The 11,953-nt window shown below is 59.4% G+C and overlaps 6 protein-coding genes and 1 non-coding gene across 7 annotated transcripts; 3 read left to right on the top strand and 4 right to left on the bottom strand.

Annotated features, from left to right (window-relative positions):
* Positions 1 to 841: 841 nt before the first annotated feature.
* GGTG_10088 (hypothetical protein) lies at positions 842 to 1,388 on the bottom strand. Its single transcript, XM_009227951.1, has one exon. It carries the CDS (start codon positions 1,363 to 1,365, stop codon positions 1,006 to 1,008), a length of 360 nt encoding a protein of 119 aa, XP_009226215.1. The 5' UTR covers positions 1,366 to 1,388; the 3' UTR covers positions 842 to 1,005.
* A 1,237-nt stretch (positions 1,389 to 2,625) lies between these two features.
* Positions 2,626 to 3,494, bottom strand: GGTG_10087 (hypothetical protein; the record flags this gene model as incomplete). Its single annotated transcript, XM_009227950.1, has 4 exons — positions 2,626 to 2,642; positions 2,882 to 3,172; positions 3,250 to 3,363; positions 3,440 to 3,494. The coding sequence occupies 4 exons, from the start codon at positions 3,492 to 3,494 to the stop codon at positions 2,626 to 2,628; spliced, it is 477 nt and encodes a 158-aa protein (XP_009226214.1).
* Positions 3,495 to 4,696: 1,202 nt separating this feature from the next.
* Positions 4,697 to 7,375, top strand: GGTG_10086 (hypothetical protein; the record flags this gene model as incomplete). The annotated part of the gene is made up of 7 exons (XM_009227949.1): positions 4,697 to 4,818; positions 4,978 to 5,185; positions 5,261 to 5,359; positions 5,482 to 5,535; positions 5,614 to 5,767; positions 5,836 to 6,235; positions 6,307 to 7,375. 7 exons carry the CDS (start codon positions 4,697 to 4,699, stop codon positions 7,373 to 7,375), a joined length of 2,106 nt encoding a protein of 701 aa, XP_009226213.1.
* Positions 7,376 to 7,708: 333 nt separating this feature from the next.
* On the top strand, positions 7,709 to 8,107 carry GGTG_10085 (hypothetical protein; the record flags this gene model as incomplete). Its single annotated transcript, XM_009227948.1, has 2 exons — positions 7,709 to 7,774; positions 7,907 to 8,107. 2 exons carry the CDS (start codon positions 7,709 to 7,711, stop codon positions 8,105 to 8,107), a joined length of 267 nt encoding a protein of 88 aa, XP_009226212.1.
* A 119-nt stretch (positions 8,108 to 8,226) lies between these two features.
* GGTG_20202 lies at positions 8,227 to 8,300 on the bottom strand. The gene has a single exon. It is a non-coding gene; the product is annotated as a tRNA-Ile (tRNA).
* Positions 8,301 to 9,022: 722 nt separating this feature from the next.
* On the top strand, positions 9,023 to 10,054 carry GGTG_10084 (hypothetical protein; the record flags this gene model as incomplete). The annotated part of the gene is made up of 1 exon (XM_009227947.1): positions 9,023 to 10,054. The coding sequence occupies one exon, from the start codon at positions 9,023 to 9,025 to the stop codon at positions 10,052 to 10,054; it is 1,032 nt and encodes a 343-aa protein (XP_009226211.1).
* Positions 10,030 to 11,944, bottom strand: GGTG_10083 (hypothetical protein; the record flags this gene model as incomplete). Its single annotated transcript, XM_009227946.1, has 2 exons — positions 10,030 to 11,376; positions 11,909 to 11,944. 2 exons carry the CDS (start codon positions 11,942 to 11,944, stop codon positions 10,354 to 10,356), a joined length of 1,059 nt encoding a protein of 352 aa, XP_009226210.1. The 3' UTR covers positions 10,030 to 10,353.
* Between the last annotated feature and the right edge of the window lie 9 nt (positions 11,945 to 11,953).

Here is an 11,953-nt window from a genome sequence, read left to right as displayed (position 1 = left end):
TCGTTGGCTTGGCGCTTTGGACATGTCGACTACGCACGTATAGATATGATCATGTGAGCGGGGTGGGCGGGCGGTTTTGATGAATGCCTAAACTGCGCTTGGGACGCGAGTCCTCGTTGCGGCCTTTGACTTTTACGGCCCGGCCGGGTTTACTGGCACCTGACCGCTGACCCCCTTCGACGGTACGGCAATAAAGCTGGCCAACGGCTCTGGTGCCTGGGGCTAGCACAAAGGTGGGATAGATAGCGTCGAGGCGGAGGAAGAAAAATGCTCCGTCGCAAGTGCGGTGTGCAAACGTTGAAGGTGGTGCGCTAGTACTGTTAATATCTCACATTATGGTCTAGGGCAGAGCGGGTCTGGCCCGAAGGTTGGGCGATCATCCTCTGTTGGGCTGCCACGTCGGGAGATGGGTCGGAATATCATCCATATCGTGGACCATGGACGGGCGACCAGAACATGATCGGCGATACAATAGGGGCGCTTGCCATCTGGACGAAGCTGCTCGCTACCGACACCCCGGGCTCAGACTATGGATAGCGGTGAGGCTGCCAACCCGAACAGGGAAGAAAGAAAGCAGCGTGCAGGGCCCAGATCGATTGCATGGCGCGTTGGCGCACCTTGTTGGTTCCACGGCTCATTCATTGGACCTGCTCTTGTCTTGCGGGTGCGTGGTGGTGGTGGTGGAGGATGACAAGGACTCCGCGTCCGGAATCGCGGCTAACCGCTAGTCTCTTTCCCAAAGCGGAGAGGGGCCGCCCGGGGGATCAAGCGCCGGGATTCTCTGGCGCGCCCCAACAGCAAGACTGGAGCCAGGAGCTGCACGTTGCGCTACATTAGACGCAGTCGGTGCAGACACAAGCAGGGAAGCCGTTGGATGGGTTTAGCGACGACAGCGAGCTCCTCTATCGGCAAGGATCTACGGCCCATGATAAAAAGAAAAAAGGAGGGCACGGACACGTATACGCTCCATCTGGGAGGGTGGGCAAGGTGATAAAGGGCTGGGAGTCAGCCAGTTGGGGCTAACGAGGAGGCGAGAAGGATGCTATCGAGCCCCTCCCTGTTCTCGAGCTTCGGTTCTAGTTGCGATAGAGAATCACTCTCCCTCACTGTCCTGCCACTTCTCTGGACTTGACGTGCGGGGAACCGGGCAAGGATCAACAAGAGCAGGGACAGGACGATCAGGCCCGCAGGCCCGACCAGGCTGCCCAGGGCTGAGCATCGTGGCCCAGGTTGGGCCTGACCGGCTCCAGCGTCTGAAGGAGACAGCGAGATTGAGCGGACGATAACGTAAGGGCAAACTTGGAGGAACGAGAGGCTGAATCCGTCGTTTCGTGGTGGTGGTGTTGAGGCGCTCTTGGGAGGCATCGCGTGACACAAACACAGCCGAGCTAGCGAGGCCGAAGCCGTAAGGAAAGCGAGGGGGGCGGTACAGGGGGACGGACAGGCGTCCGGTAGATCACAACAGGGCGGCGCCGTGGGCGCCTGTTGGGTTGGGCTCCCCTCCCCCCCAGTGGGAGGCAGTTCAGTGTCTGGCGCGGCCCCGTGGTCCGTGGGTCACGTTGGGGAGAGGGGACCATACCATGCCATGTTAGCGAAGCCACGGCGACCCAGAGCGCCGGTAACGCATTCGTGGCCAGCCACCCTGGAGCTGGCTGGCACGTCTGCCCAAGTCGGTACTTGGGTGCCAATCCTGTGGGGGGCTAGCTTTCCAGCTGAAGGTTGTGTGGATGTGACGAAGGATGTGATTAGCCTGCGTGGGAGCCACGGATCCTCCATCTCGATGTGCTGTTCTACTTGCCCGCCATCCAGCACTTTGGTTCGGTTCGGCCCCCCTCTTCATTGCCTTTGGACAAATCAGACAGACACCGGATTTTTCTTTCCCGGTTCATCACGACAACAGCTTCTGGGCATTTTCCCGAGGCCCCAGGGCTCAAGGCGGGGGCAGGATGACAGGGTGGCAGGGGTGTCTTTTCTGAGAGATTGCGTCCTTGCGCCGCCTCTCTTGGCCGCTTCCCTGCCTGACTCCCTGCCCTTCCCCCTGTTGGTGCCGTTTGTCTGTTCGCTTGATCAACCTTTTGTCGATTCCCGGGCTCTTTCTGGAACGATAAAGGAAATTGCTGACTGTGATCTACGGCAAAGTGCGCAGAGCGCTAAACAGCTGCAGGGATTTAGCCCCAACCGAGCTCGACGGCTCTTGCAGCAAGCAGCAAACCGCAGGGCAGAGTCAGTACGGTCTGACAGACAGCGACGGGTCTTCCAGGTCGATTCGATGCGTCGATGCAAGCTCGTGCCAAGCGAAGCAGTCAGACTGGGACGGAGCGGGGCCAACAGTTTGGCCTGCAGCGCGAGGGACTTCCTAACTGGCACGCCGCGTACTGTTGATTTGTGTCTATATCTGCACTGGTTATGTTCTGAGCTTGTAGCTTACCTGCATGATGGGGCCAGTGAAGGAGCGTGTTTGTGGAGGGAGGGTGTCGCTGTTCCCGAGCGGGTGTGTGGGTGTGTGTGATGACGGGCGGCTGGAATGAGTGCGCGGGCGGGACCGCTTTGGGATGGATGCTCAACTCCTGTTTGCCAACTTGCAAAGGACGGGATGTATGGTTTTTTACCCAGGTAGGGAAGCACTCACTCAGCCTGCCCGCCTGTCACCATCACCAAGGCATGCCTGATCTCACAAGCCACAAGGCGTTCAACAAGGATTTGGATTTTTGTTGTGGAGTGTGGAGTCAAATGGGCTAACACGACGCGATCAGCCTCAAACAAAACACCAAACACCAAACCACGAAAAGAAAAAAAAAACACCAAAAGCAACAACAGCGGCCTGCTTCCCGGCCCTTGCGGCCATGCGGCGGCGCCCCGACAGGACGGGAAAGTGACAAACCGCTAGCGCCATCACGCTCCTCAAGCGCCGATTGGTCTGCCACGGCGTTGTGCGGCACCGGACAAGGGTCTCGTAGCCGGCGCTCCTGGTTGGATGGTTCGAGGCCGATGCCCCCCCTCCCAGGACGCAGGTTAAGCGCCGACGCTTGTTGCGCTCCATGCAGGCCATCAGTAGGCGGTCCCCTCCACCAGCGGGCCAACGGCGCCTTGTGACTGGCCGCCGCCGTCGCCAGGGTGGCTCCGCCCAGGTGGATGTTGCAGGACGCACGAGTTGCTGCACAGTGATGGACACCTAGGTGGGAGTGGGTGAGTGGCTGCCTGTCTGTCCATGGCATCTCCCGGGCGAGCCCTCTCCCTTCACGCACGCACGTTCGTCCATGAACGAGTTGAGGGTCCTGTGCTGTGCTCTAGTGGGGCCCCTAAGCTGACCTCTTGCAAGCCAGACGCACGATTCGACTGCCTGCAGCAGCTTCCAGAGCGCAGCTCGATGCCGGCTCTGAGTGGAGCAGGCGGACAGACGAACGAACAGACAGAAGGACAGGCAGACAGACAGACTCACAGACAGCTTCGTTGCCGTCCTGAAGCTCCCCCGTCGACTGCCACACTGCCTTCATCCTTCCCGAACGGCGGCCTTTTTGCGCGGCCGTCTTTTTCTCTTGGCAGCCGCCGCTAGTTTCAAGCTCGAGCTCCCCCAGACGGATTCTCGGTCAATATTCGCAAGCCCTGTAACACAAAGCATGTTGACGCCTCCCACCTCCCGCCTGCTTGTTTGGTGCTTGAGCTTCTCTTGGTCGAGGGTTGCAACAAGACTCGGACATGCTTGATTTGGACGCAGGGCAGAGTCCAAGCCGTGCCAGGCGCACACCACACACACCACACACAAAGGCTCGCGCATTGCGGGTACCTTGGGTTGCCCTGCGCGTACCGAGTGCTCAGCAGGGGCTGGTGTCCATCATCCGCTTTCCCCGCCGTCGGCTGTAGCTCCAAATATCCATGCACCGCGCCAGCAAAAAGCGTGCCCACCCACAGGGCAGCGTCACTCAAATAGCACGCACCACCTCCTAGGCATAGGTACCCGCAGCCCCTTCGGACCAACAGCATCCCAGCTGGCCCTATACCTACCTACCGCTGCGGCGCGCCTCATAACCCATTGCCCTAGCGCCCCGCCATTTGACTCTCTCCCTGCCTGGCTCTTCGCCGCTGCGACTTTCTCTCCCAATCTTCAATCTTGCTCACCCATCATCAGCCGTGGAGGAGAATCTCGAGAGCCAAAACGTCAACCTGCCGTGCGACAAACAGCCATCATCGCGTGATATCGCGTGATCCCTGGCCGAATCTGCTGAGTACCAAAAACCGTCTTCTCAGTCGCGCCCAAACCGGTCGCACAGCCAGGATCCCTGTGTTGGAGCAGCGGCTGCTCGACCTATCTCAACCCACCGGCAAGGGCGGCTGCTTAGCCGACGCGCGCATTGCTTGATATCTTTTTTTGTTCTGCTGCCACCTTCTGCTAGTCATTGCCTTGTCATCGTCTAGACAGCTAGCTGGCCAAGATCTTGCCCATCTCCATCTGCCCACTCACTCGCACAATAAAGTCTGTTCGAATCGCGTCGTCTCACTCATCCTTCCGCCCGCCTCGCCGACCGTCCCCGAGGCCTCGACCAAGGACAGCTCGCGCTTCAGCGCCCTGCAGTCCCCTCCTGGACGCGCACCGGCCGTGGTGTCTCGCGTAGACCTGTACCACGGACGGAAATCGGAACCGTCTGCTGCGCACCCTCCACCTCGGACTCGCTGGCTTCCTGGGCTGGGCGGCTTAGCCATGGCTCTCGCTGCCCCGTTGGCATCGACTGGAAGCATCATCTCGGCGTACTCGCCCCACACAGACATGTCTGTCGAATCGCCCAACTCGCCCGCCGTGGCGAATCGCAAGAGCTTGCCGATGTGAGTAAAAACACGTGCCAGCCCTTGTAGGGTAGCTGTTGGATGCCCAGAAGGACGGAGAGAAACTCATCATTCCCTCCCCGCCCCCTGAATCCCAACATCGCACCCTTCCTGCAAATTGCCTGCTTGTTCCTGACAGCGATTGCCCCTGTCCGCCAGTTCATCGCCCGAGTCTACTAGCTCTTCACAAGGACTCCATCCTCACACATTTGCGAGGCCGCAGTCCTTCGGCCATCATCTTATGAGTCCCATAAGCGACATTGTCGGGCCCTCGCCCGTCACGTCCAACGGCACTGAAACAACCGAGATCGAAGACGAGGAATCAATGGAGGCTGGCTTTTCTGGTGCTACCAGTCAGCACCCCCAGGTACGGGTCCTGTCCTGTTCCAACTGGTCGTCACTGAGCTACTCATTCGAATGACAGACACTAATACACGCATAGCTCATGATGCTCAGGACTAACATTCCGGACCAGCTCCGGAGCTCCCTCAACGAGGAAGCCGTCTCAGTCATACACGCACCACAGTCTTTTCAATCTTGGGTTCGCCATCCCCCCTTTTCTTGATTTCTATAATTACCAAAGCCCCATGCTCCCGTCATCTGCGACAGCCTTCGCTGACGTGCTGAAAGACGTCCACTGACCAGGCGAATCCCGCTCAACAGCCCGATAAGCCGGCCGACATAGTGAGCCCTCCACCAAGCGAGCACTCTGTCAAGGTCAGTGGGACTGTTTACGTGTCAAAAATTGGTGGATGACCATGTCATGCAGAGGTTCTAACAAGACGATGGCGACAGTCCAAATCCCCAACCCTCTCTCCACCACCAATTTCGACAAATGTCAAGCCCGTGCAATACTCTCTTGAGTCGGCGACGCCTCAGGCCCAGAACCTCCAGGATGTCATCAACGACCACGCGAGGTTACGATCGAGCAGCGCCAGCAGCCTAGAATGTAAGACGGCGCTCACTCTGATTGTCCATCGGCGAGCGAAGAACCGTAGTGTTGACCTTGTTGGCTAGTGATTCCCGAGAACTTTCAGGGTGAATCCGACGCGGAGCTGTACCACAACGAGGATCAGTACAGCCCAGCAATGGAGGAAGATAATGAGATCCAGGCGCTCAAAACGGCCCTGGAGGAATGCTGGACCCTCTGCAACACCCTCGCGAACCTGAGCTCAATCCACCGGGAGCGCGTTTTCAACAGCTCGTGTACGCCCGACGCCCATGAGAAAGCATGGAAGAGCTGCTGGAAGCTATGTCAGCGCTTGTACCTCAGTCGAGACGACATGATGGAGACTCACCACGGCCGGACAAACTTGGATCTATGCCGCGATTTCTGCCAGTCTCTGTTTGACGTCCGCACACGCAAGGACGACACTGCCGACTCCATCCTCCGGGTCAGCTTTGAACTCAACAACCAGTAAGCATTTGTGCATCCATTCCGCCTGCATATTTTATGGCATCATCTTTAACCAAGTCTCTGTGCAACAGCCTTTACAGCGCCCAGGACAGTCGGAATCTCCCCGAGGCCTTCAGGGAAAGGACGCTCGATTTTTACATCACCCTGTGTCACCGCCTGATGAAGCAGCGGAGCGAGCTCGCCGAAGAAACCGACTCTCTTCTTCGAGCATGCTGGTCGCTCGCCGAAATGCTCTTTAGCCTGCGTCAGAGTCGAAGGGACTCCAAGACGCCCGACGAGGAGCTGCTAGGCTCGGCCGTGCAGGCATGCTGGGAGCTTTGCGATATCTTCCGAGAGGGCTGGACACAGATCAGGCCAGACCGCGGGACTCCTCGACCGAGCCAGATGACCTTCTCCCCCCATAGCGGCGTTGCATCCGACGCACGGTCCAACACGGGCAGTCGGGCATCGATTCACTCGAAGCGCGAGAGCCTGCGGAGTGTTCCTGAAGAGAGATCGCGGAAGCACAAGGCACCAGTGCCCGAGACTCCCGTGACCGAGTTTGAGGACACGCCGATATCCCCCGAGAGTTCCAGCCCACAGATGCCCAACATTCTTGTCCTGGGCACAGGCGGGTCCGATGCGGGCAGGTCTGGCAGCCACGGGCCTCGCTGGTCCAGTAGCGCATCGAACCTATCCGGGTACACGCAGAGCAGCACCAAGACGAGCAGCACTGCGACGGCTGGGACGGCGACGGCCGAGGACGTCAACATCATGCGCATCAAAGCCCTGATCGTCAAGGCAGCCATGAACCTCGGCTTCAGCCGGGATGCTGCCGTGGTGGATGGACTCGGGGGCGCCACGTCGCTGCAGGCGTTTGTTAAGAGTCTGCCTCCAGGATCTTTCGGAAGCCTCCCCTCGCACGCGACGGTTCTGCAAAACTACAAGAATTTGGTGCTTGCGGACCCCGTGTTCCGGGCGTCGGCGAGCCTCCCTGCGAGGGGCAAACGGCTCAACGCATCTGATATCGGCAGGAGTGTGGGCTGGATGATGCACCGGTCGACGCACTATGGGTTCCTCAGGGACTTGTTCAAGATCGTTTTTGGGTTCCCGCTCGAAGACTCGGAGATGCGCAAGGGCAGCGTTGTCATTGTCATCTGAAAGCCCGGCAGGTCCATCACCTAGCCTCATCATGAAAGGGAACAGGGGCAGCCACCTGCTGCGCTTTCCCGCACTTCCATGACAAGTGCTCGCCTCACGATGTCACACCCGACTCAAGGAGCGGCACGATGGAGAATTCAAAATCAACAGCCGTTTCGGCCCAACCATCAGCCTCTCGACAAAACCACCCGAGGCAGCGTCTCCAGGCCAGCTATTAATACCAAGATCTCTTTGCAAAGCTCCCCACTCCGAGTCCCACGCCCTCGCCTCCACGCCTCTATATCACCATCCCCCACACTCCGCCCTACCACACTTCATTTTACGCTTTGCATAATGACCTACGGGCGATTGAAAACCCAGTCGGCGCATCATGTCAACGGTGCGGAAACACACGCCCATGTTTCTCTTCTTTTCGACCGGCGTTCAAGATCACCTTCGATACCCTACTCGCTACCGATTGCACGATTTACTTCCAGCCCCCTCTCTCTTGATCTCGGCGTCTACAAGGAGTTGAACTATTCATCACGGTAGTACTTACGTTCCATTCCAATCTATGTGTTCAAGACCGGCGGTGTGCTCCTGTTAAAACTCTGGGTGTATTTACTTCCCACAACTTTTCTGTTGCCTTTCACGGAGCCTATTTTCAAATCAGAATTTTTACGACCCTATCAACTTTCTGCCACTATTCCCTTACATAATAAATATGAAGCAATAAACATTTTAACATTGTAAGCCGGCGTAGTCGATGCGATGGAAGCAAGCACATGATGTTTTAAAATGAGCCAAAAAGGAACGAGGGTAAAAAGTATGTATCCGGAGCTTGAACCGGATTGCTGGAGACCTTATAATGCTGCTCACTACCAGGGTCGAACTGGCGACCTTCGCATTATTAGTACGACGCTCTAACCAACTGAGCTAAGCGAGCTGGGATGCTCTTGGATGAACGAGACGGAGAAAGCCAAGCATTACATACCAGAGTGTGGGTCCTTTCCTCTTTGGGATATCTCCTCCTCTCAAGACCACAGCAGCATGAACAAATATCAACTCAATATTGTTAGGTCCGTTTGAAACAGGGCAAATAAATGCATTTTATTTATTATTTTCAAGTGCAATGTATCTTCCCCGATTGTAGGTGGTTAATGGGTTAAACGGAGAATTAAGATAGGAATGATAGCCAAATCGCCAGCTTCCAGGAAATGAACCAACAAAGAGCTGGACCAGAACACTCGTGATTGCAATTTTAGGACCGCATTCGAAGATTTGTAACTGAAACTAGTGTCTCCCCGTCTGCTTGCTGAAGACGGGTCAATGACCACCTTTGGTGGGAGAGCGTGGAATTCTGCAAACGGCACGCCCATTGTGGCCGACACATGCAACCCATGAGCTGGCAAACGGTCAGACAAAGAAGACAAAAACAAGGCTACAGCTGCCAAATTGGCTGATGCAAACGAGAATGCAGAAGATATGAGCTCCCTGCTTCGCTCATCTAGCCGGCGGCTTCAATCGCCCCCCGCCAACACCACCACCCCTTTTGGTTTCAGCCTCCCGTCTTGTATTCATCGATACCGACTTGCCTAGATACCTACCTACCTGCCTACCTAGAAACCCAGATACCACCCCAGGCAATACAGAAAAAGACAGCCCGCCATGCCGAAGCAGCGCCGTGACCAAACGCCGCCATCGCCTCCCAGCTTCACGGACGGCGACGAGGTCGGCGGCGGCGGCGGCGGAGACCCCACCGACCTGAACGACGCCCGCACCCCCTTCGCCCTCTTCGTCCGCGAGCTGGCCGTCAGGGCCTCCCAGCGCCTGGACGGCTATGGGGCCGCCGCCGCCGCCGCCGACATGGGTGCGTACACGCGCGTCTACCACGAGCTCGTGTGCGAGTGGCGGCACAGGGGCCTGTGGAACGACCGCTGGGGCGCCGTCCCGGGCCATCTGTGGCGGGGCAAAGAACTGCGCGGTTTCCTCTCCATGGGTACTGATCGTCATCCCCCGTTGGGGCTGGATTCGGACCCGGTCATCGAGGGGCTCGACGAGTTTGTTTCTAGAACCGCACGTGTCGTTACGGCGGCATGGCTGGGCAACAACGGCCGCGATGGCGGCGGTGGCGGGGACGGCGCCGGAGCCACCCGGACCGACGACCACGACCACGACGACGAGCTCAGCCCGCCGCCGCCGCCACCACCACCCGGCCCTAACAATCCCCGCACGCGGCCGGCCGGCGCCGCCGCGCCGCCCATCGCCATCGTCACGCTGCCGCCGTACGACCCGGCGGCGGCCAAGGCGCGCGAGCGGTCCGTCGGCGGCACCGTGACGCTGAGCGTGGGGCGGCTGGACGTGGACGGCGCGCTCGAGTCGCCCTTCAGCTACCTGCGCGACGGCCACGGCGTCGCTGCCGTCAGGCGCCGCCGGGGCGAGCAGTTGCGCAGGCTGCAGCACCTGGGCGCCGCCCCGAGGGAAGAGGATAACGCGGCAGGGGGCAGCAGCAGCAGCAGCAGCAGCAGGGCCGAGGTGCAGCAGGGCATCAAGCGGGAGCTCGACGACGACGACGAGGCTGCAGACGCTGGAGAGGCCGCCGCCCGTGGGCCGAAGCGGCAGGCCACCGAGCGCGGTCGGGGAGACGGTGGCCGCGACGGAGACGCTAAAGAGGAGCAAGTGAGCCCGGCAGAGTGGTAGGGTGTTCTTGAGGAGGTGGATGGTTTGTCGATATCGTTTTTTGCTGGCTTCATGTCCGGAGTGGTATAACGCATCCTACTCGTTTCATTATCTGCATACCCCTTAGACGGGCTCTCTGTTCTGCATTGTTTCTGTACATGCTATGGGTTGCTTGTTCCGCATTATAATCCTAGTCCTGTTGCTCCTCAGTTTTCTTGCACGATACGTCCCATCTCTCGTGTTTGGTTATAAAAGTGACCAACAGCCATCAAAAAACCATAGCTAGCTTAGTATCAGCTTACAACGAGTCCAACGGGTCTTCACTCCTGTTGCACGCCCTGATACATCCAGCGAGCCGGATCAAAGATGACCTCGAAGCTCACGCGATTGAAAGTGCCAATGGCGCAGCTCAGGTCGTGGTGGCCCTCGAGCCCAAACAAGCCGCTCGACTGGTCCGCGTCCGTCTCCTCGTGCAGGTCCCAGCTGCCGGCGAGGGCGCCGTTGTGCGTAAAGAACACCTCGGCGCCGAGGCGCTCGCTGTCGGGCAGGGCCGTGAAGGTGATGCCGACGCCGTAGCGGTCGCCGCGCCTAAAGGGTTCGGCGAAGGAGCGGCCGCCGCCGAGGTCGCTGGTGTAGCGGTGGCCGTCGTCGCCGTGCACGGCGACGCTGCCGCGGTGCCAGCCGGGGAGGCGGAAGGGCGGGTAGGGCAGGGCCGCGAAGCCGATGGAGAGCGACGCCTCCTCGGGCCGGCTGTCGGGCAGCACCTGCACCTCGTAGTAGACAGTGCGCGCGCGGCGGCCCACCTCCTTGCCGCCCGACGACGAGTAGGCGAAGAGGCGAGGCGAGTGCTCGCGCGCGCAGTAGAGCGGCGGGTAGGCGCAGACGGTGGTGTCGGAGCACCGCTCGTGCGCCGTGCGCACGCGCCAGACGCCCGGCGCCGCCCAGACGACGTCGCCGTTGAAGCCCTGCGGCCTCATCAGGCGCGGGTTGTGCGCGGCCAGGGCGGCGCGCCCGTCCGGGTCCTGGTTCAGGTCGACGGGCGGGCAGAGCGGGTGTTGGGCGCACCAGGCCTCGCCCGCCTCCATCTCTTCCTCGGTCGCGTTGTTGGCCGGCGACCGCTCCCAGCTCGAGAACACGTCGGGCGGCGGCGGGAAGAGGGACGTGTCGGGCACCACGGCCTGCCAGTTGTGCTGCGGCGGTGGTGGCTGTTGCTGTTGCTGCTGTTGCTGCTGCTGCTGCTGCTGGGCCGGCGGCGGGCCGGGCGGGGGTGCCGTGTAGTCGGCGTGGCCCGGGGGGCGGAGCGTGGTAGTTGGTAGGATCCATGGCAGCCGCGCTCGACGATGCTAACCAAGGCGGGCCAGTCGGCGGCTGACAGTGCTTGGTTGGGGCTCCTGGTTTCGTCTCGGGCATGGACGAGAAGGTCTGCTGCTGGGCTGGGAGGGCAGCGGGTCTAGGCGCGACAGCCGAGGGGTCACGCGCCGGCTTGTCTCCAAAGCACATGATGATGCTTGGCTGACGCTTATACCTCGCAGATGTAGCTCCTGTCGTTTGCCCGAACCAATCACGGCTAGTTGGAGAGGCTGGTGTTTCCTCAGGCTGGGAAAATGACTTGAGAAATGGAACTGAACCCGGCAAACGTCAAGTCTCCAATGCGTTTGCGGTTTTGTCTGTCCCTTGCCTCCCGGATTGAGGCTGATCTGGCGGCAAAGAGGGTACCATCAAGGACCCGCCCCAAACCGAATTCGAATCTCCCTCTAGCGAGATTGGGTTTTGGCCACTGCACTGCACTGCCTCCGCATGTGCTTGGTGTTTTCGCACTGGTGATAAACGCTGTGAGATGTGACATTTCGACGAGGTAAGCTTATCCCGCTTAACCTTGCACATTTCCCATGTGGGTTCCCAGCCAACCATGGTGTCGTT

Source organism: Gaeumannomyces tritici (genome assembly GCF_000145635.1).
Source record: "Gaeumannomyces tritici R3-111a-1 unplaced genomic scaffold supercont2.5, whole genome shotgun sequence".
Lineage (NCBI taxonomy): Eukaryota > Fungi > Ascomycota > Sordariomycetes > Magnaporthales > Magnaporthaceae > Gaeumannomyces > Gaeumannomyces tritici.
Note: the sequence above shows the minus strand (reverse complement) of the source record. Positions and strands in the feature narration are given on the sequence as shown.

What these genes read in the sequence shown, in the direction of transcription:
- GGTG_10088 (XM_009227951.1), bottom strand. Translation starts at nt 1,365, where the DNA reads ATGCCTCCCAAGAGCGCCTCAACACCACCACCACGAAACGACGGATTC.